Source organism: Drosophila virilis, chromosome 4 (assembly GCF_030788295.1).
Source record: "Drosophila virilis strain 15010-1051.87 chromosome 4, Dvir_AGI_RSII-ME, whole genome shotgun sequence".
NCBI lineage: Eukaryota > Metazoa > Arthropoda > Insecta > Diptera > Drosophilidae > Drosophila > Drosophila virilis.
In genome coordinates, this window is record NC_091546.1 from 9844515 (window position 1) to 9867646 (window position 23132).

Sequence of the window (23132 nt, forward strand, 5' to 3'; positions counted from 1 at the left end):
AGTCGTCTGTCGTTATGAATGCATTTTAATTGCCACTATTAAAGGTCACGACGTGCGACTTGATATCTATGCTCGCGAAACTCAGAATCAGCTACAACATTAACATGCTTGCATAGAAGGTAATATATATATAAAGTTAATATATATATATATAGAATATATATATACATATATGTATAAAATAGGACTAGAGTCACCTACTTTTGCAGCTAAGCTACTAATAACGTCACCAAAAAATGTTTTGGCAACGCTTGTACTTGCCCCGCAATCTGCAAAAATCCATATTGCTCAAATTGTGGTATTAAATATTTTTAGAAGATCATTATATACTTCTTTCCATTATACGATTTGGGGGCGAGAGGTTTTCTCCAGTATGACAAGCATTCTTCGTTCTATTTATAGGTTAATCTAACTATGAACAATAATCTAAAAATACTTTTACTGTGATGCAATAAAGAGCTTTATATCATGTTCAACTCAACTCAACTCAATGCAGGCTTAATAATTAAATTATGCTCGTTCAAAGCAGATGCCATAGAACACATCTTCACAGTCACTGGATGTTTAGTTAAAGGAATTAAAGGCAGGTAGCAGATGGGTGCAGTGGAACATATTTGCTTTGCATATCTGAGAGCGCTAAGGAATAGAAACGTATGCATAAATTATGCGTGTAAATTAACAAGAAAAGGCAATTTATAAAAATAAAAATGCAAAAAAACAAAAGGAAGCTACACAAAAACAAAAAAAAAAAACAACAAGAAAAACGATAGAGCTGAAGTTTTGTGAGTCTCTCTGAGAGATACCCTAGACTCAGCGCCGAGATGCCATTGCAAAGTTCGAACTTCCTCATTCTAAAATTAGTATCTCAAGCTCTTGTAGTATAAGAAACAGTAGAAACGATTATCGATTATTCTAAAAACAAATTTTTGTGCCCGTTTAAGAGAACGACCCACATACAAGAGACACGACAGAGCGACTCAGTTGTTGATCCTGGCCAAGAATTTATGTACTTTAAGGATTTAAAGAAGCATCTATCTGCCTGTTGCACACATTCACAAACATCCATTGCACAATTTTTTGGCAAACTTTTAATGGGTACAGGGTACACAAATTATTTTTCAACGCATGAAATTTTGATGAGCAGACGGCACACAAATATGCTGTAACACTTCTTTATTATTAAGCTATTTTGTAAATTTTGTTGTTTTTCTCTGCTTTACATTTTATTTGTCTCGAAGCAAAATGCAACGTCAGCATGGCTACATGGAAACTCAGATACATTTTGTAAACAATTTGTGTGCTGATGCTAGCCGCCAGCGGCGACAGGCTGCACAGTTGCTAGCCCGCAAATTGGGCATCGCCTAGATAAATTGCCTCAAATCTAGAACAAATGAGAACGATGTTTCTGTCAGTGCAGCATTTGTATATGCAGCTATGTTGATATGTGAAGCATTGTTTTATACGAGGACAGTTAACCGCAAGTGAGCTGGTCTCTATTTATTTTAGACAATTTACTTCACAATCTAACCAAGAAATACGAGAAGCCGAAGTTGGCGTTCATTGCATTGACATTGGCTAATGCCAAGTAAATTTAATTTCGAGAAGAAAGTACGAGTATCGAGAATAAGGACAAGCGATGGTCAATATACGAACCCTAGACCCTAAGCCCTGCCATATTGAGACTGTCCTACTTGGTTTGTGTACGTTTGGGTGTGTAGTGTGCGTCTCTGTGCTGTCGAGCAGCCTAAGGCGCTTAGGCTGTCACCTGACTGACACACAGATACACCCAAGCCAACACACACACACACACACACACCCTCACAGTTGCTGGAGACGTACCTGGTGCCGAGTGTAAAACTTGTGCTTCTCGACCTAAATAAGATGCCCGCGTGGTATTTTTTAAACGTGCGCAAAAATAAGGGGAGACTTGCAGTATATTTATTTGTATATATGTCTGCGTGTCTTTGTGTTTGTGCCCTAAGCTGGTATATATATATATTTATTTTTTGAGAATTGTTGAGCACACGCCAGGAACGTTCTACAACTTTTATTTGACAAACAATTTTCCATTTAGCGTCTCTGCATCTTACACCCCGTATATATGAGGAAATGCATGTTTCACATCTAAGAAATATAAGCCAGAACTTATAAACTATTATTAATAAGACAGAATACAGAAATAATAATAAATGTAAGACTAGTGGGTATAACCCGACCTAGTCCGCGGCACGTATGAGATAAAGTTTCCTCAAAGTGATTTTGACACTGATCTCACGATCAGTCAGTCAGTCCGGACAAGCAGTTTTATATATAGAGAATTCATATTATAGTAGTTCATTTCTTAAAAACTCCAATACAGTTAACTGTTTAAAACTGTTTCGAGATTCCATTGAAGTTTTCGCATTAGCTGGTTAAGTTACTAAAACTGGAGATAGCCAGCGCAATCATCTGACAAACATTGTAAAGCATTTTCACGATAGCTCCAGAGAAGTGAGCGTTATTTTATGTGCTCTTGTTTATAGCGCATTTTGCTGAAACAAAGCAGCGTTCCGGAACATTGCACAATAATATGGCACAACAAAAACAGAAACAACAACATGTTGCAAACTCAAAAATAGAGCGCCAAAATAGGCGACAAGCAGAAACCCCCAACTTAAGGGACGTCCACAAGCCCCGCAATTGATTTTGATAACATGCCCTTCTGCAACAAAGTTAGAGAGAGAAAAATATAAACGGCACACTTTGTTCGTCACTTGTCAGGCAGTAAAAGCAAATTACTTAAAGTTCATTGCTTTAAGCGTGTGGGCGTGTCACTTCACTTGAGTTGAACTGATGATGCCTGATGATGTCTGATGATGTCTGATGAACGATGACAAGACGGAACAAAACCTTTTGCATCAATTTCATTTACTATCAATACAACATAGTAGTACATTACAGCACACGAAAATGATAAAAAATTAAATAATTGATAGATACTTAAATTGAATAAAACTTAAATGCAAAAGATCAGGTTGAAGATCCGTTGAACTGAAGTGAGGCATGCCAACATTGGATGCTCTTATTTGGCCAATTCTTCTGTACGGAAAAGACCTCTCTACTCAAACAATAACGAACCAAATGCTATTCAGCTAACCTTTCTAACAACCGAATACTCTATCCTGCCAGAATATCGTGATACACTTCACTGCGCAACACTAGACCGATTCTGACCTCGACTCTGATTCGCGGATGCACACGCCGCTAGATTTCAAGTCACATACACTGACTTTTGTATAAGTTGTCGTGATAAATAAGAGATGGAGACAGTGACCAAACATTTGCCATTTGGCCATCGATCAATTTTAATGCCCCGAAGGACACTCAACTAATCTACTGAGTGACACCTACACTAGGCCACTTTTCATGAATGATTGGGCAAATTTTTGTTTTATTTAATGAAAAGGATTTTGACCTTGTGCCATGTGCGACCATTTGGATCAATTCAACATTTTCCCCGCGGACACTTTCTGTTTTTCCTTAGACCCTTTTTTATAGTTCTCCAGGGAGCACACGCCTAAGCCAATGTGAGTTTCACATAAATTATGTCAATCGTTGCCAATTTTTGGAGCATCGCTCTACTGAATAATAGCTGCCTTATTTTTGCCTTTTTGCTAACCTAATAGTTTAAGAACAATGCATTACATATACAGGTAAGAGTATTCGAGTCGGGAGTGTGTGACTAGAAGAGTTTATTTAACAAACATTCTAGCTTACTTCTACCCACAGATATGCACGCACAGAGAGGTGTGCCCCTTGATACTTAATTTATTTCCAAGAAAACGTGCCAAGCTATCTATAATTTAAGTCTCGATTCGATTTGCCTAGAATATAAGTATGTACCTTTACACAAAACCGTCATACCCATTTACTTATATTCAATGGTTACGTAGTAAAATAAAATTGAAAATGTGTCAAGAAAACATTTTTCTTGTTTTTATTAGTTTTTTATTTTGCCTAAGGAGCGACATGGCACCTGCTTAATTATGCACGTGTAGGCGATAAACTCGGCAAAAACTTTACTCATAAGCTATGCGAACGGTTTCTGCCCTCGAGCAAACTTTGTGTGTTACACCCATTTAGGGGTTACTGCATTTTACAGTTTGCTCGCACGTATGAGTATTTTTGTAATGTATGCTAAGTTCTAACACACAACTTTAAATGAAATTTATCCCGTCTCACACACACACCCGAGTACTCAGACAATGGGAGTGAGGATGAGATTGGGGCTGAAAGCCAATAAATCAATGACACATAAGGCGGCTCTATTCTACGCCCACAGGAGAAAAAGTTCAAGGCCGTAATCCCACTTGATGTCGCCACAAATATGCCAATCATGTCATACATTATGCATGACTTGGACAGGGGTATGTGGCCATTGGTGGCTGAGAAGTGTAAGCAACGAATGCGCAGCAAATTGTCAACGCTTTGTCTAAGAACAGGTTAATATCCACCAATTTTTCTTATCCACATACAGGGCGGTCCATAATGATAGCCTTGCCCATTTTTCAAAAGCATGCCTTTTGTGCAGCTATAGTCTGCGGTCCTCAAAGACTTCTGTTTTCCCCAGAATGTCCATAAGCAATGCTGTGATGCACACAAGATTGCTGAGTCCATTACAAAATACAGTTTGAACAAATACAATGGATCCTTGTGAAGATCCCTCCGATCTGAGTTGTGTGCATCCAAGTTAAACTTTTTCTTGTCTAAAAGAAACATATCTGCAAGGTGTGAAACACCTTTGAAATATATCTTAGAAAGTGAGCTGGACGCCGATTTTAAAATAAACAAAAATTGTCATACAATCGTTATTCGAGACTTTTCCCTATTTGAGGCTGAAGTTTTCTATAACTTCGCCTTAGCGTGCATCTCTTTCTTCATCGCATAATGCAGCTGCAGTAAATAAAAAATTCAGCACAAATAGTTTTTATATAGAGAATATCTCTTTAAGGAGAGAATACCTCTATAAGCATATTTAAAGGTTTTTTGTGCGAACATTTAACTTTTTTCCGATTTGCTTTAAGATAATTTTCAAATATTTATGTACAATTTTGCTTCATACATATATATATTTTGATTACGGCTTTAAATGAAAAGTGTTTAAATATCTAAAATATGAAGCACACACCTTGGTTCGGGCAGTGCTGGCCACTGTTTATACATATATATATATAGCGGTATATGTTGTTTGACCAATTAGAAAATTTGCAAACTCTGCAGGTAAAGAAAACAATGGCACAACCCGCGGGACCAGTCAAAAACTTTTCCCATTACCTCAAAACTGGCTAAAAGTATATAATGAGAAGCGAAGGCGCTCGACATGCGAAGTCAGAATGAAAACAGAATTCGGCGCTAATTAAATAATAACAATCTTTAATTGAGTTGAAGTTGAAGGATTTGAAAAATTTAAGAGCTTTGGTATATACTTAAATGCGTTTAAGTTGCAAGATATTTAGACGGAAAAACTCCGTCATAATAACTCGATGACGGTAATAGCTAGATCAAATCGGTAAGAATATATATAAATCTATTATATACATTTTCACAGAAGGGCATAATAAGACTTTTTACAAGGTTTCAATGGTTTCAGGGTACAATTAAGACGTGAGCATCGATTACATCAAAAGATGTTTTGCATAAATACGCATATATTGATTTTATTTGAAAGTGCATAGGTTATTTTTATGTAAATTAAAATATTTATACCCCGCTACACATATCTTACATGTCCATTCACTAAGTAAAGATCGAGTTGCTCATGTTTAGTCAAGAAAATGCATAATTGCGAATCTCCTAAATTATTTAGATTTTTAGGAAATGCCCGGAAAAAAAGCGCATATATACAATACAAATAAAATGGCATACCTAACTGTATGAGAGATGCACAAGGACAGGTTGAGGCTCTCTATTATCAAATGGAATATGTCAGTAATAAAAAAATGTTCTTCAAATGCAATACATTTATATTTTTTATTAATTAAGTTATCCGTAGCCATCAAATACGCTGCGTAAGTATAGAGCAATGGTGGCGGGAAGTCTTTTGTTAACTTATATCTCGATGTCTGTGCTCCACCACAGGAGCGGTACTTATTTTAAGCGTTATCCAGAATCAAATCTGCTGATAAATAAATGCTATTACTGACAATTAGAAGTTGCAAATGACCGTCTTTTGACAGCGACGCCACTATTTGATGGGTTTCTGCCTTTGCCTGTCATGTGTAAATCAATAAAGAAATGGACAGCAATCAGTTAAAGCAAAAACAATTAAGAGAATACATTGACTGTAGAGCATAAAAACGACAAATGCTGAGATTGTTACGGAACGGAATAGGGCGAAACAAAAGGGCTGTTACTAACTAACTTGTACCCAACGACGTGTCCCGACTATTATAAATAATGCAGGAAATCGATTTATTGACTGATTCACATTGTTTGTAACAAAATAAGAACACAAACACCAAATGCCAAAGTAAATGAGCACAAGAATGGATAGAAAAGACCTCCCAAAAAGTGTGCGGCAATAAAATGAGTCAACAAACGTCACAGAAAAACCTCCACTGGCAGCCACAGTCATGGCAATGGGCAAGAAATGACCATTTTATTAAGTGTTTAATGGATGTGAAGTATGTGTGTTTGTGTGAATTGCTGGCTTAGATGTGCGTAAATGTGGTATTATCTATTGAACAGTTGGCTAAGTCCCTGCCTCGAGCTAAAGAAAATTAACAAGCCATGTTTGGGAATTGGTTTGATTTTCTTTCTCCCTTATGTCATGGCATATTTTCGGCCCTCTCGCCTTGGGTATTTTATTTGTATTTTATCGGCCAAATTTACATAAATGCAGTTGGAATTTTCAAAAAATTACTTAGAAGTGTATTCACTAAGTTCTAATGTGGTCCTTCGAAAATGTACCCGAAGATAATCGGTAAATCTTAAATTGTTGCCCAAAAAATCATTGAATCGCACTTCCTTCCAACTTCATCCATCACATTATTATGCCTTATTTTTATCAAGGAAAACAAGTGTGAAACATCTCTCAATTGAATTTGGACAAAGATCTAAGGACATATGGGCTGGAGGCCGATCGGATGGAAAGCAAAAATACTTCATGCAAAAATGTCAGCTTTACTCAGTCAGTCAATGGGAAGATACAGTTGTATATATACTTAGTGATATAGATATATATACAAGGTGCTTGATACATTTTGTCACTGCCTGGGCGGCCATCCTTAGGCAAGGTGTAAGTCTGCAACCATTTTTCTATTTAAGTGCTAACAAAAAAGGAAGACGAACATGAAACTAAAGCAATCCCATCAACTAAAAAGCATCTTAACATGTGTTCGTTTAGCAACACACACACACACACACACACAGAGTGAAATGTGTGTGAGTGTCTCATTTGAGATGGCAACTAAGTCGGTCGCTGCAAATGGCAGCACTTAAGTCTCCCGGCCAGAGCGACAAGCGCATAAAAATGGAAATGAAATGCCACAGCCGCGCGACAGGCGACCGTTGTGCTGCGACATCCAGTAGACCGTCCCGAACCTGCCTCTTTTGGGATGTGCCCTGGCAAATGACAAATCGCTGGTGCAATGAGCTCAAAATTATTGCAGCTTGATTACATTAGTGGCCATGAAAAGCCTCGATTTGCTTAATTATACATCACTCGGACAATGCTAAAGGCGACGCCAGTAGGCAATCAATACGGGTTAGCTTACGGGTTTTCAATTAAAGGTTCTAACAGGGACAGACCTAACATCAATGGGGCGAAATGTGAGCAAACATATTGGCCTCAATTTTCGGAAAGTTTTGCCTTTGCTGTTGAGTTTGCAAGAAAAATATTGAATATAAATAGCGTTGTTTACTTAAGCGCCAAATAAGTTAGAATCTATGTTATGACTACATGCTCTAACTATAAATATTTTATTAATATATGATATATTATTCCACTCAATATATTAGAGTAGCAGATATTAGATGCCTTGGCCATTTCCCGCCCTTGAAATATATCAAGCTTACCCTTTTCATCTTTCAAAATCCTTTTCGAAATCCAATTAAACGTAAATTGACATTAATCTAAACTTTTTAATTAATTTTTGAAAAGGTTTTACACTCGCAGGGTATCACCTAGTCGGTTTTTCTGGACTTTTGCAGATTAACTAGCTTCGGTATACACTCAAAATATAAGCCTTTTCCCAAGGTTAATTTTGACACCCCTCTCCCGGTCATCTTTACACCGTTGTACACTTTTCAGCCCGAACGGCAAGTGGCAAGTGACGGATTAAGCGGCAACTTTGACATGAGCAGCTATCACCCTGCCCCATGCCTGGATTTGCTGTAGCCGCTGCTTAACATGGTAATAAAAATACGAGTATTCACATGTGCGTGTGCTTACTTTCCACTCTAGGAATATGTTTACCGTGCATAAATGTGTGAAAGACTTAGCGACTCGTCGTCGGCGCTAAGCCCACTTTGACCTACTTGATGCAGCCTGGGAACATAGAGGCGTTTGCCGTTTGCTGTTTGCCGTTTGTCCGGGTCCGCAACAGCACTTAAAGCATATTATTCGCACAAAAATGTTGCAGGCCATACGTCAGAACGTCAGCGCAGAACAAGCGGCAGCAGCTTCAACTTGTTAGCCCCCTTTCATGACGTTGCATTACACGGACAATCAACGCCTCCTTAGCAGCTCTCTACGCTCAGCCGGCGCCATCGGAAGCAACGAAAGCAAAATATTCAAGCTGAGCATACATATCATTGCATCCACAGCTCGCCCCTCTTGGCAGCACATGAATTTTCAATTAAAAGAGTTGCCTTCTACACATATGTAGCATTTGTTCGTGAGAAACGGTTTTTGTTTTTGACAGCTTACTGGCCTGGAAATTACATCGTTCAATGTGCCCTAAAATGTATGCTTTCTTTTTTACTTTTCCACTTTTCCGCTCCATTCCACTCGACCTTGACAAGCATAAAGTCCGCGACAAAATGCCCTAGAGCTGCAATTTAATCACCTGACAATAAAAATAAAATGTTCTAAAGGGGCAGGAGACAGTGCCGAGTCCTTCCAGACGTCTTTTTGTTGTCTGGCTACAATCAGCAGCTGCACTAATTGGCCGAGTAATTAGTGAAAGTTGCCCAATTCGCCTTGACAAGCTAACATAATGGAGATATACGCACGGCTTTAAATTTTCTTTGCATTTAGCACTTGCCTTCTCAACATTATTTTTGACGGAAGACGCCGGTTAATTTTTTTAACTTTATTATATATTATGCCATAAAACTTGGTAATTACGAGAGGGACTGTGAATATCAGCTTATAGGGACAAATAGTTTCCCAAGGCATCTGTCATTTTAATAAGCCTCTCAATATGCACGACACATGGCTTTAATGTGTTGAAGCGGCGAAGACAACGTGCTCTTATCAAAAGACATTTTTTAATGAATGCGGCACGTTTATGTTATATAGGAAAGCGAGATTTTCTTGTCAAATACTGCAATGAAAGGCTTTGGCAATTTATTCAAGAAAATATTCTTATAAGAATATATATGCCAGAAAAATGTTGCATATTAATATTGAAGATGTTGAAGAACTTCACGAGAGCCTCATTCACAATTTCTGATAGATTTCATAATGTAAAGAAAAATATTAACTTTACAGAAGTCAACTTGAGAAGTCAGTCTCTTGTGTTGTCTTGCCTAGTGATACAGTTATTTCTGAAAAAACGCAGAGAGTTGAGCATAGCTTGCAATTGAGTGCAAATCAAAAGTAATATAGGCAGCTATACAAATTTTCAATACATTTTCCAAGGTATTCACAGAAGTCGCATTTGCTTTTCATACTTCTAAGAAAAGGCATTCAATGAGGGATCTGCGTGTCAAAAGTTTTATGCGACTGCCAAGGTCTGTGCTTAAGCTATCATAAAATAATCACAATGAAAAACCAAAACTTTCGCCATAGCCAGCAAAACTGTAATAAATCGAAAGCCAGCAGCACAAAACCGATGCCGGCAGCGGGGTAAGGTGGTCGAGGAAGGCTCAAGGATCTGGCATACATGCATAATGGAGGACAAAAAACTGAATCGAAGGATGTGGCTCTTACACAAAACTTTCTCTCGCTATTGTTCAAGTGCTCTAAAAGTTCAAACGCCAGCAGAGGCTGCGAATGGCACAAAGATTGGGCCAAAAGTGTAGCCGTACCAGGCAGAGATGGAGTCTAAGGAGTCTGCAGGTGATTAACAGAAATATGCCAAATGCCACACGACTACCTCAGAGGCAGCTGCCATTAATTACCACTGACCAGCAAGAGGGCCATATTGAAAATGGTTCAACGATGCTAATTAATTTTGTATAATTATCATTGCTCATTGCAAAAGTTTTCAAGGCCCGCAACTGCTCGACTAGTACGTATAACATTCACTGAAGTTGAATAATGAGCCGGGTAAAATTATATTTTCACGTGTACAACAACGTGCACAGTTTCAATTAGAGCATTGCGCAAAAATAAACAAACAAAAAAACAGCAAATACTAAAATTCAATGAAACGAACAACCACTGGGCAATATATTTCGCTTTTTGTTTTCTACACCGCAAATGCTGTCTACTTTTTCCGGCAGTTAAAAAATTTACCATATAATGAGCAAAAATTAAATTAAATATTGTTATATCTGAAAACACAAATTATCTTATAAAATGTATAGTATTCTTCAATGTTAGCTCTTGCTATTTCCTGGCAGATCTACATTTCTTCATAGTTCTTCTGTTTTAAATAAAAAGGTTATAGGAGCGAGATACACCATACTAACATATTTAAATTAATAATTTTACTGGCATCGATATATATTGATATTATATATGCATCATACATAGAGATTCGTTTTAGTCAAGAGCCGCATACTTGCAGCTTATCATGCCCTCAAGCAGCACAAAAAAAATAAAGTATATTCCGCTTGGCACTTACCCAGGGCTTCCTTTGGTTTCCAATGTCCAAATTGCGTTTTCAATTCAGCTATTTACTTTCTTAATGTTTTTATTTTCACTTGGCATTTGTTTTTGGTTTTTTGGTTTTATCGTTAAATAATTACTTTGCGTAGCCTTTGTTTTGTAAATTATTGTTACGTATATTGCTTCTGATTTGATTATAGCCTCTGAAACGGGTAACGCTCTGTGATGGGCTTCAGCTAGAACGACAGTGATTGAAGTCGAAGCGTTTGTAAAATCAATTTGGTTACACTTGGTTGTAAAAACAGCAGAAGTAATTTTCGCTGACACATGAGACGTATTCGTAATATTTAATAAGCAGTTCGCTCAAGATACCATGTATCACTCATACGTCACGTTGCCAATTTGTTTTGCTCGTCGACAGATGCCACACACACACACACACTAACTAGGGGCTGGATGGAGCACATCACGTGCACTTGACATTTAGTATGACAGACCCTCCACCCCATTTACTTCTGAACAATAAACAATGCTTAAATATAAGCAAAAAAAAAAGGCAATGGCAACACAACGAAGAATTTATAAAAATTCAAAACAGATAGCAATCAATGACGTATTAGAAATTGCTCGAGTTTGAGGTACCAGGCAAGTCCAAGCTGTCGCATAGTGGGCTTCAATTGGCGTTATTTAAACAAAAATAATATAATTTCGAGCAACGCTGCCTAGTAAGGTTACTTAAAGAAATAAAATAGAATTAAATGTCTTATAAAGATCCACTGATCTCTTTTTAAGTTATTCAAAAAAATACTAAACTTTATGCTGTTATACGGCACACGGTTCCAATCTAGTTTTGAAATAAGATTTGATTCGTGAACTTTGTTTGTCTATTCACTAAGTTCATTCGGCATCCAAACGTTTTCTGGTGACAAATATAGCCATGAGGGTTATATTATTTGATGAATTATACTTATTTCAGTTATTCCAAAGAAAATGTATTTTAAGTTTGCTAGCAATATACCAATGTAGTATATGTCACTGTGCGTGTTGTCGTTGCGTGCCTAAAATGTAATTTTCTTGTCCTTGGTGGCAATTGTCAAGTGCTCGTCAGGATGCTTCCCCTTGCCCACGCCACATTCTGTTCTTGATATCGTGCGAAAAGCGCAGTTGAGTTCGTATAGCTTGGCTCAAGTTCCGTTGCCAATCAATGGAAGTGAAGTGTCCAAAATGACATGCACAATAGTGACAATAGCGCGAATAAACGCACTTGCCAACTTCCTGTCCAGTCAGTTAACCCAATGACCGGTATGCATGACCCAGAATATGTCCTTCTGAGCTATGCTCTACTCTGCTATTCTATCAAGTCCTTTTCAGTCCAGTGCTTTGTCTTTTTATGTCCTTTGCATGGGAAACGGCTTTTGTCGTTTATTATAACTTGAACGCTTCGAATATAATGTTTCAATTGCCAAAATATAACTCCTTATGTTTAGTTGAGTAGTTGAGACAGTTCGAAAACCTTGTAGCCAGGACACGTCAGCTAGAAGTGGTCGTGTTTTTATATCCAGAGCCCATTGAAAATTGTCAGAAAGGGTATTATGTTCTTGTGCCAATGTATGTAACAGGCAGGCGACATCTCCTATAACACAAAATATATATTTCGATTCCTGATTAGGACAATGAAGTGAGTCAATCAGACAGGGCAAGCCCGTGTTTCTGGTTCTGGATCTTAGAAACAATACAAGCTATGAACTTTAAATTATCATTTTTTGCCGCAAACTCGGCTAGACTTTGGTTTTTAAGTATTATAAAAGCTAGATACACCCATACACATTTTTGGATACCTCAGCCCCATTCTCAGTAAACTTATTATAAACTCTCGTTCAATGGTAGATTCCTGCTTTTTGGTTCATACAGACATTTCGTAGTAATGGGATTATACACACGGATGGTCCTAATAATATTTATGGCATTGTGAGGAGCAATGTGAAGCACTGCCAGCGCATAAGCTACGCATCAAGCATGCTGATTACTTGTGCATGTATGTGTGTTTTTCTATTTGCGTTAAGGAAAACTAGAATTTTTGTTACGGTAGTTCGCACTGCTGTCAGGGTATTTCCTAGTCTGGCACTTCCGACTGGGCCCCTTTTACTTGTTTTTATTAGTTACGTGGCAAGGGTTAAAAACAGTTTGTTCTAAAATGAAAACATATTTTGCACCCGAAATATTGTCAAGTTATGTCAGAAATGAAAAATTATTGCATAAATTAATTACGAGTACAGTCCGCAGAACGTGCAGTCAGAGGCAGTCTGGCAGAATGTAGAGCCTATATCCTTGCCACGTCGACGACGACAGCGACAAATAACTGAGCACGTACCACAAGGCAGCAGAAGCAACGGTAGGCAGCAGAGGCAACGGTAGGCAGCAGCGGCAACGGTAGGCAGCGTATACAGCACACGCCGCGTATACGTAATATGACCTGATACTGCTTCGTATGGGTTTGATTGTGTGTGTGTGTAACAAAAAATATGAGAGCATACAATTAATAGGATAGGCACAAACAGGAAAGCTTGCCGTAAAGGTTTTTCTTAAATTGCTAGGACGTGGAATTTAATTTTCAAATCAGGTAACCGTGAGAAACAAGGCATCCTAAGTTACATGATAGCATTAAGAGTGAGTCGGGTAAACAGCTGTCGCTGGAAGGTGTTTCTCTGTTCCTTAAAAAATTCAAGGAACTTCAATGCTTACAACTGCTTTACTGGCCGACGCATTTGAATTGAATTGTGGCCAACAAGATTTGAAATTTAAAAATCAAATAAACTAAGAATAGGCAACGAGAACATTTTCGCTATTCAAATTTATTTTATATTTTATCAAATTGATAACATATTTGCAATAATTATTTGCTTTGATTCGATTCGGTTTAATTTCTGCTTTTCTTTTCACTTTTTATTTTTATTTTCTAGCATTTCGTTTTAAGTGGCGGCCCAACCTTTAGAGGTGGGCTGGCGATTGATTTAAAAATAGCGGCCGTTGCCAAGGACAAGTTATGGTTAACTTTGAAGCCGTACAAAGCTTTGCTGCAGGCCGTATGACCAAAGAGCCGATAAATAATAGCAAAGACAAAAACGTTTATTTTTGGCTTTTGTTTTTGTCTTATTATTTGGGTGGTTTTTTGTAATTGTTATTGTTTTTGCTATTGCACTTGCCAATTAAAATTCATTTGCCAAAATAAAATCAACGCCACTTTCACTAGCCAAGTTTCTTGGGTGCATCTTATTGTTGTTGTTGTTGTGTTTTTATATTTTTTGCTTTACACTTTTAGTCAATTTTTGTGCTAGATTGAATGAGGACTTCTCTCTTGTCTCACACATACACGTACACTCACACACATGCATGCACAGAACACAATCGAGTTTGTTTGTTGTTGTCCTCAACACGTTTCAATGCCTTTAAATAAAATGCAAGCGCCATATGTACCGTTAGCTGCGAGCGCTTCCATACAACTGAACTGAAACTGAAACGGAACTTTTGACGTCGCTGAGGCAATTGAAACGTCGGTTTCACCATGTGCTTCAAACATGTTGCAAGCGATTATTGTGTTGTGTTTTGGTTCGATGCGGTTATGCGGCGTATGCGTAATGCCACGCTGCAGTTCTTTCACATTAGCCACAATATATAGTATACAAAGCTGACTACGCAAGGCAGATGAGAAAAGTGTGAGATTTGTGCGTAATGTGTGAAATGTTTTAAGTGCTTTCAGATAAAAATGAAGAAAATGCGTCGTTTCCTGTACTTCTACTTATTAGAGTCCAAAATGTAATCAACGCACTTTCCTAGCCTAAAGTAATCACATATGATAGCTATAGTAAACGTTGTCGGAGATATTACCATATAATATATACTGACCAATAACCAAGTGTAAATTCATCCTGGATTTCTCTGTCTAAATTCAGTTTCCTTAAGTGAGTGATTATTTCTGGTTGAGACACAAAGTGCGTTTAATTATGACGTTCGAACCTTTTGTCTGGCCTAAACCAAGACATTAATTAAAGCAACCAGCTCCCATTGATGGTAAATTCAATTGATACTAGCAAACGGAATACGAGGAAAACTGGAGCAGGACATAAGCAAGCTCCTTATCCTTGCCAAGTCAGCGAGCAGCATTCTTGGCTGACACGTAAAATATGCCAGCTGATGGGAATTCTGTGGCATTGCTGGCATAGCTGGCAGCGTGTAAAATGAGCGATAAGCGAGCAAAGCGGCTGCCAACCCTCTTACCCGCTTTCCCACTCTCTGGGCGAAGTGCGCATCAGCAACGTCTGCAGTTTATGCGTTGTTGTAGTTAATAAAGCTCGAAGAGAAGACCACAAGGCACTGTCACAAGGCACAGCAGCCAGAAAAGGCGGAAAAGGCATCAGCCGACATCTCCCAAGCAGCGAACAATCAATTTCACGTCAATTGGTTCATATTTTATAGGCTGAGCAGAGTGGAACACAGCAGAGAGGCAAGGGCGAGTGCAGGAATTCGATGCTTGCGACTTAATGACCGCATTTGTGGCCACGCTTTAAGGTTATAGTTCAACCAGCGCTTAGCGGTAAGTCACAAAATACGAGTACAGTTAAGTTGTACGCAATGTCAATGCTCGACCCATAAAATTTTGTGCTTAACCAACAAGTGCGATATCACGAAATGACATCACCCATTGACCTGTATTATTAAAATAGAATACCTATTGCAAACTAAATGTAAAGCATGCTCTTGCTATGCTCAATATTTAATCAGCAACTATGGTGAATTATATTCTGAATGCCATACCCAATTTCAAAGATCTTTGTAGAAATTCCGCTAATCGTGCTTCGCAAAATACACTCCTCTTGGATAGAAAATGCGAGATAACAAATTATCAAATTCATTTGAGGCGAATTGCAAACTTTTTAGAAAATTGCAGCTTTCTGGCCTGAAATGAAGGTTAAAAGATACATGGGCTAAGTTTTAAGTTTTGTCCGATCTTTATCAAATAAATCACAATTAGGTTAACTGAATCATTTTATTAAAAAATCGCAAAAGCCTTTTAAATTCAATATGCCCTGCCAGCAGCTGTCATATTTTCATGACATGCCAAAACATTTTCTGGCCAGCGTTACATTTATGTAAAATTGAAACCGGATGGAGGGTTCAAGCTGAACCGAGGCGAGCCAATCACAACATAGAGTAAAGTCTGTATCATGGGCAGGCAGACTGCGTCATTGTAGTATTTGATTGATTGCCTTAAGGCCTATCATGGTGGTAGATGTGTAAAGTTAGCTACATGATGCCCTTTAAACAGCCATGGCGTATGCGTAATGTGATACACAACAAATATGCTGAACACGTGACTGGCATTGCTTTCCGGCAAGCATCTGACTATTCACAATTTCCTCTACGGACGGACTGCCACCCAATTAATTTGCATCCTTTTACAGCGAATCGCTTTCAGGTGCAACAAGGCGATGATTGTTTCATGTCCATACATATATATATACATTAGTTTACCTTTATTATACTCAATGCATACAAGGAAGTCGAAAAGACCCATTTCCAGCCGAGTTGATATGTGAACTGCAATTTTAGTATAAAAGATTTGCTTGCCGATTTTCGGATGGTAGAATTATTTCTTTCTGTCCAAAGCTAGAGATCTGCTTAAAAAAGGCGTCTGGAAAGTACATGTAAGCTTTGCGGCGCCAGTGCTTATTATGCTTTCATATCTTGCGCTATTTTAAGTGACCTTTCCACTGCAATTTTGTGCATTCTAAAGTGTGGCGTTTTTATCATTTTGTTGACGCCTTTGGCATTGTTTTTGGGGCTGCTGCTGCTAATGAGTGTCTTTGACTTAAGTGTGTGTGAAGGACAAAAGGGCTGCCTTTCGCGACATTGTGGAACCGTCCATTAGGCTAATGGCAAGTGACAACTTTTGCAAATTGGAATTACATGCACACTGCGGTATTTTGATATTAAACATGCCATTCCACTCTTACGACAGCTTGTACTTACTTTATACACCCAAACCGCAACCGCGAGGCTAGTCTAGGCAAGGCGCGCCTCAGCACACTATACAAATCGCTCAACACTTGGCAGCACTTAAACGCGGATAACCACATGATAAAATTAGACGATTAGCCACTGGCACGACCACAACATACCCCACACACACACACACGCACACATCTCACTACACAAACGCACACACATACTCAAAGGCAGACCGTGGCCAGACTAAATAAACAGCACAGCTGGCGAGCTATTAAAGTTTTAGCCTTCCCCTTGCTGACTTGAACCAGCCACAAGCCTTATCGGAACGAAGTGGCGAAATAACGTATAAAAAATTGCGCTGTTGCGTATTTTTCTGTGCGCTGTTCTTAAAAATATTTTCCGAATGAAAAATCGTTTGAAATTAGTTGAACAAAACATAACCAAAAACATAAAGATACATATATGCCGATAATTACTTGAGCATAAACAAACATTAAAGGCAAATATTGCGTTCTTTTTTTTGGCAAACAAAAATATAAAAAAAATGTATGCTTTCTTCAACTTTGATGAATAATTTTTTTGGTCCCCAAAATGTTTGATTAAATTTATTCAATTCTTTTCACTACGAATTCCATTAATTCATTAACTATTAAACACAGGCTTTCTTTAGAGAAATATACCCCTGAAACTGATCAAAATCGAGCAGGAATCACAGAATAAAAAATTGTTTCCAGATTGGGAAAGGAGAAAGAAGAGTGACGTAAGATGCACCTCTTTATTCAATCCTCGTGGCTTATATATAACACAGCTTGGCCTAGTTCGTGTAGAGTTTGGGGCTCGCGACCGATCGGATGGTAAAGAAAAACGTTTCATACAAACGTTTTTCGCGATTTTTTTACACATGCAGGCGGAATTTCACAAAACCCCATCTTAACGTGCACCTTCTTCACATAAGGTAATTGCAGTGAAAATTGCAGCTTCCTGTCTCTTACGGTTTGGGCTGTGCGTTAATTACCAATAAATCGGTCAGTTAGTCAGAAACAAACAGTTTCATATATTGAGAATAAAAATAAAAAGCTTTTATTATGGTTAGCTCAACAGTGAGAATGGGGTCCTTCTTTCGGCTAAATCCCTCATATTCGTTTAGCGTAAACAATACGTTCAGTTATAAATGGAAGTCTTCTTAAATTGAAATAATAAAGAATATTTCAAAAAAAATTTTAATTGGAAAATGCAAAATACATTTTTTTGAATAACTGTCAACACAGTCGGGTTTATAGTATGTTTTATAGCTGTGGCTTGGGAAACTCAAAACACATTGTTTTAGATTTATAATCCAACCACAAAGAAACTAGATAGACGTGCCTTTGTGCAATGGACGCGATACAATTATTGCGTTTTATGAGCATTAAATTCGGAAATTGAAAATTCGTGCGAGCAATTTAAAGGGTGAGTGGCCAGAGAGTGGGGTATAGAAGGGGACCATTGTGTAAATATTCCCACACTGAGCCGGCGCAATTCGAGGCAAATGTTAATTGTTTACTTTGGCACGTTGCTTGTGATGTGCAGCATTTGTCGAGAAGCGAAATTAGTTCGGTTTTAATGCAAGAGCTGTAATAAAAAAACAAATACCAAAAGCTTGATATTGAACAGATATACGGATACATGGAGAAAGGCAACCAGACAGAGCGATAAGGGAAAATGAGGAAACTGAAATGCTTATAAATTATAATGCAAATAACACGACAAGTTGAAATTGCTTATCTCTCCAACAGCCAGTAGAGGGGGGGAGAAGCTAACCGTGAAGGCGCACAGATGCGCTCTAACTCTGGCTCGGAACTGGCTTTAGCTGCTATTTGATAAATTTAAAAACTGTCAGCTGTCTGATAAAATGTTATTTTTGGGCTGTTTTGTTGCCAAGTTCATGTCCTCGGACACGCCACGCCACGTAATTTGCCCTTAGCGCGGCACATCAACAAAAATTAAATTATATTTTGCACACAGTTGTGATTTTCATTAATTTAGTGTAAATAAAACACATACAAAAGTCTATGTATACAAAAAGTTCCAAATTCCAAATCAAATAACTTTTTCCCAAAACTTTTAAGCCGGAAACCACAAAAAAAAATCGATTCAGCAAAAAGTTGGCACAAAAACCTTTATGGCGGCTGCTGCTGCTGCTGAGCTCAGTCTATTTACCATCTATCCTATATCTTAAGATAAAGACATACATGGACCGATGGATGGACCGATCACCTATGTATTAGACTATAATAAACATTAGATTTTAGTTCTTGTAATCTTTTATGAATGTTCTGGAAAATCTAGACGGAAGTTTGGAGAAATTGTGAATAACCTTTGTATTCAACCTTTCTGTCTAATGACTGATAATCCAAACTCATTTGTATATCACATTTGTTGCAATATCCAACAAGCTTCAATATTCGCACCACAACAGTAATACTATTCGATGCAATTTAAACTGGTTCGTAAATAACTATGTTAAAAATACGAGTAAACCCAGCTAGAAATAATATTTTTTAGGATTATAGAGTATGTTAGGGGTTTCTTAACTTGTCTGTTTAAGTTTTGTAATAGCCTGCCATTTTCGTCATTACATAGACGGAGCGTGAGATGCTGGCTATGAACTTTTGTCGTACATTTTGACTGATGGCTAACAGCAAAACTGTCAATATTCTACAAGCAGTGTTTAAGAAGATAAAAGGAGAGAATTCAGCTGCTGACAACGTTCGACTACAGGCCGCCATAGCAAAGTAAGCGTAAAATGTGCTTCCAACAATTGGCTTTCACTTGCTAGAATTGTCGCCGGGCCGGAAGAAGCCCCTTATATATTTTCTGCTACGCTTTTCTACAATATTTGCAGGCTTGTTACCCATTTAGACAAAAAAACCTAGGCCGTAAACGAAGGAAACTGAACAAACCAGAAATTGAGAACAAAGATCAACGAAGAGAGTACAACGTTGTCCACGAGGACAAAGTGTTGTGTGACGTTCAACGCTGCGTATAATTAGTAATTTCCAAAAGCCAAAGCAATTTCAAATTATATTAAACATTTAATGGTCAACTCTTTTGAACTCATTTGAAATGAACGCTAGCTCACATTGTATGGCAGCCATAATGGCGATAAGTCTATGCATTATTCAGTGTACTGAACTTGAACTGATGGTGCGGACAGCTGTCGACTTATTAATAAGCTTTGAATATGAATTGGCGATGGTTCCCATTGCAGATGAAGAAGAAAGGAAGGAGTGCATGGTACAGTAAGCTCTATTTAGGTTGAACTTTAGCCGGTCATTTTGTAAATTTAATAAACTAACCACGGACTCCTATTTGCAGCTGGTTAAGGGTTAAGGGTCTCGAATCGTTATTTATTCATACTTCATATTTTTAAAGATTAAACAAAGAGAGATTGCAGGTTTGTTGAATTATTAAAATCAACAAGAGTGGAAGTGTCGGGAAAAGTCGCATCCCATATCGTGTCTGATGCGCTTAGAGCCCAGAATATTTGCCGAGGGACACCAGCAACAACGTTAAATATGATGCCATAAACATGTCTACCAATTATAATAACATGTTTCATAAGAAATATGTCGCGTAATTGTTGAATTTAATTATGTAAAGCTTACCAAATGATATTTGATTTTAAAATCCACAATATATAATCGAAATAAAATATATTATGGACAACAATCCGAATGCATTCTATGCCATCGCTTAAATGGCCTTTTGGGGTGACGAAGAGGTGTCACATTTGGGGGTCGATTGTGCATATTGGCTTGGCATAAATTAGCACTTAATGACAGCCATTAGGGGTATTTATAAAATGTGCACTGAAAGCATTTAAATATCGCTTAGTGGTAAGTTTATAAAAGCTGCACCGCAGGCATACGTCCAGCTAAACGTATCGCATAATGCTCATCGACAGTACACGCGCCTATCGTCCAATATGGTTTTGTTTTCGAGTGCTGGCACCGACATTCTTCGGTGCCAGGTCTCGTACGGTTTACGTCTATTTGGTGTTGATACATTTGCTAATTACATTAATGTTCCCATTGCATTTATTACTGGGCCTGCTGCTGCCGGCCACGCCAGCCGAGCTCTTCAAGAATCTAACAATGTCCATCATCTGTGTAGGGTGCAGCTTGAAGCATATCATGCAAATATGTCAGCTGCCAAACATGATGGAGATTAAAGCACTGCTTCTTCAACTGGATAACTGTGTCCAGATGGGTGAGGAGCATCACTTCTACCAAAATACGTTGCAGAGCCAAGTGCACCGTATAACCCGCTGTATTTATATAAGCTATGCCATTGTCTACGTGCTCTTCGTGCCTGGCGTAATTCTTGCACTGTCGGCTGAGCCTCGTGAGCTACTTTACGTGTCTTGGCTGCCCTTCAACTGGCGGCGCAATGGCCTGTCCTATGGCTTAGCGTTTGGCTACCAGTTTCTTTGCGTTCTGGCCGAATGCATGCAGGGCTTGACAAATGATATTTTTACGCCCCTAACATTGTGCTATGTGAGCGGTCATATACATCTCTTTGCCATACGTATGTCGCATCTGGGATTTCACCAGATCCCCGAAATTCCGACTTATCAACAATTACGTTCCTGTTTCGATGACTACAGGCTACTTATACGGTAAGATCTAGCAATTTATATACGAGTATTATTTTTACATAAACAAATAAATAAAAAGGCTTCAGTGTGAAAGGGTTAAATATAAATAACAGAAATAATAAGAAAATGGCTATCTTAAACACTCCTATGATTAAATATTCGATTGTTTTTAAAATCACCCAAAAACCTTTTATTTTCAGAATATACCAGCTAACTAAAGATACCATCAGCCCCGTACAGCTAATACAAGTGGTCTTCTGTGGTGCGAATCTATGCATTGTCGTATTCTATGTGATATTCTTTGTGCGGGACACAGCCTCGCTTATGTACAATGCGGTTTTTTTTACCGTCATCTGCTTACAACTTTTTCCCAGCTGCTACTTTGCCAGCGTTGTCGCTGAGGAGGCGCAACGATTGCCATATGCCATATTTTCAAGCAACTGGTACGAACAATCGCATCAGCATCGACGCAACATACTCATCTTTATCCAAATGACGTTAAGGCTGGCAAAGCAGCCTATGATGGCGGGTGGACTGATTGAACTCAATTTGAATACGTTTTTTTCCACGTTAAAAATGGCCTATTCGCTATTCGCGGTGGTAGCGCGAGTAAAGATTAATTAATCTCAGATGAAGCCACCTCATTTATATACCCTGAACCCATTGAAAATGCTTAACAGAGTCTAATAGTTTTGTGTAAGTGTATGCAACACGGCAGATTCCTTCTGCAGACCCCATAAAGTATATATAATAGTGGTCAGTATCAATAGCCGAGTCGATACTGCCATGTCCGCCTGTCTGTCCGTATGTATAAACGCGTAGATCTCTGAAGCAACAAGGCTTCGAATTTGGAAAGTAGGTCCTCCTAGTGCTCGCACAGTAAGAGTTTTTTTTTCGATAATAGATAACTTACGCATTTTTCAAACAAGAGTCAAATGGAAATCAAAGATCCTTTATTTAATGGCTTTCACAAAGATCGGTTTCGAAACACAGAAATTATATAAGAAATCACGAAGCGCTTGTGAGCTTGGGAAAGAATAATAGAAATTGAATTGTTATTAGGATTTTATTAAGTGCGTTTCTGCATATGTGCTGCTATAGTAGTTCAGTTTTTGAAGTTGGTTGCACGTTTAGCACCAGCGTGTGAAGTTGTTTTTTTTTATTATTATTTTATTAATGTGCGAAGAAGCTTCAGGGTATCCCCAAGTCGTAGATTTTCGACTAGAGCAGTTTTACTTGTTGTTTCTGTTATTGATTCCCGCAACTGCTTGCAATAAATATTTTCACAATTTTATATTCATATTTTCCACTCAATTCTCACACAAAAAATGAAGCAATCAACGCCGCACAGTGCGCTGTAACAAATGAAATTCATTAATTGCCCCTTCCCAATACGCAAATAAACAGTTGCTTTGGTTTCATTTGTTTTGTTTCATTTCGCTCTGCTTCGTTATAACAATTTACAACTGAACATTAAAGCGAATGAAATGTTTACGTATATACATTTGT

The 23132-nt window shown here is 38.1% G+C and overlaps 1 protein-coding gene and 1 long non-coding RNA gene across 3 annotated transcripts; both read left to right on the plus strand.

Annotated features, from left to right (window-relative positions):
* Positions 1–13185: 13185 nt before the first annotated feature.
* On the plus strand, positions 13186–20682 carry LOC116651685 (uncharacterized). Of its 2 annotated transcripts, none has more exons than XR_011416548.1 (4): positions 13186–13370; positions 19607–19758; positions 19869–20280; positions 20342–20682. It is a non-coding gene; the product is annotated as an uncharacterized lncRNA (long non-coding RNA). The 2 variants fall into 2 exon arrangements; XR_011416549.1 differs by lacking the exon at positions 13186–13370 and adding an exon at positions 14938–15569.
* A 234-nt stretch (positions 20683–20916) lies between these two features.
* Positions 20917–22247, plus strand: Or33c (Odorant receptor 33c). The gene is made up of 2 exons (XM_002052253.1): positions 20917–21644; positions 21824–22247. Exons 1-2 carry the CDS (start codon positions 20917–20919, stop codon positions 22245–22247), a joined length of 1152 nt encoding a protein of 383 aa, XP_002052289.1.
* Positions 22248–23132: the final 885 nt, after the last annotated feature.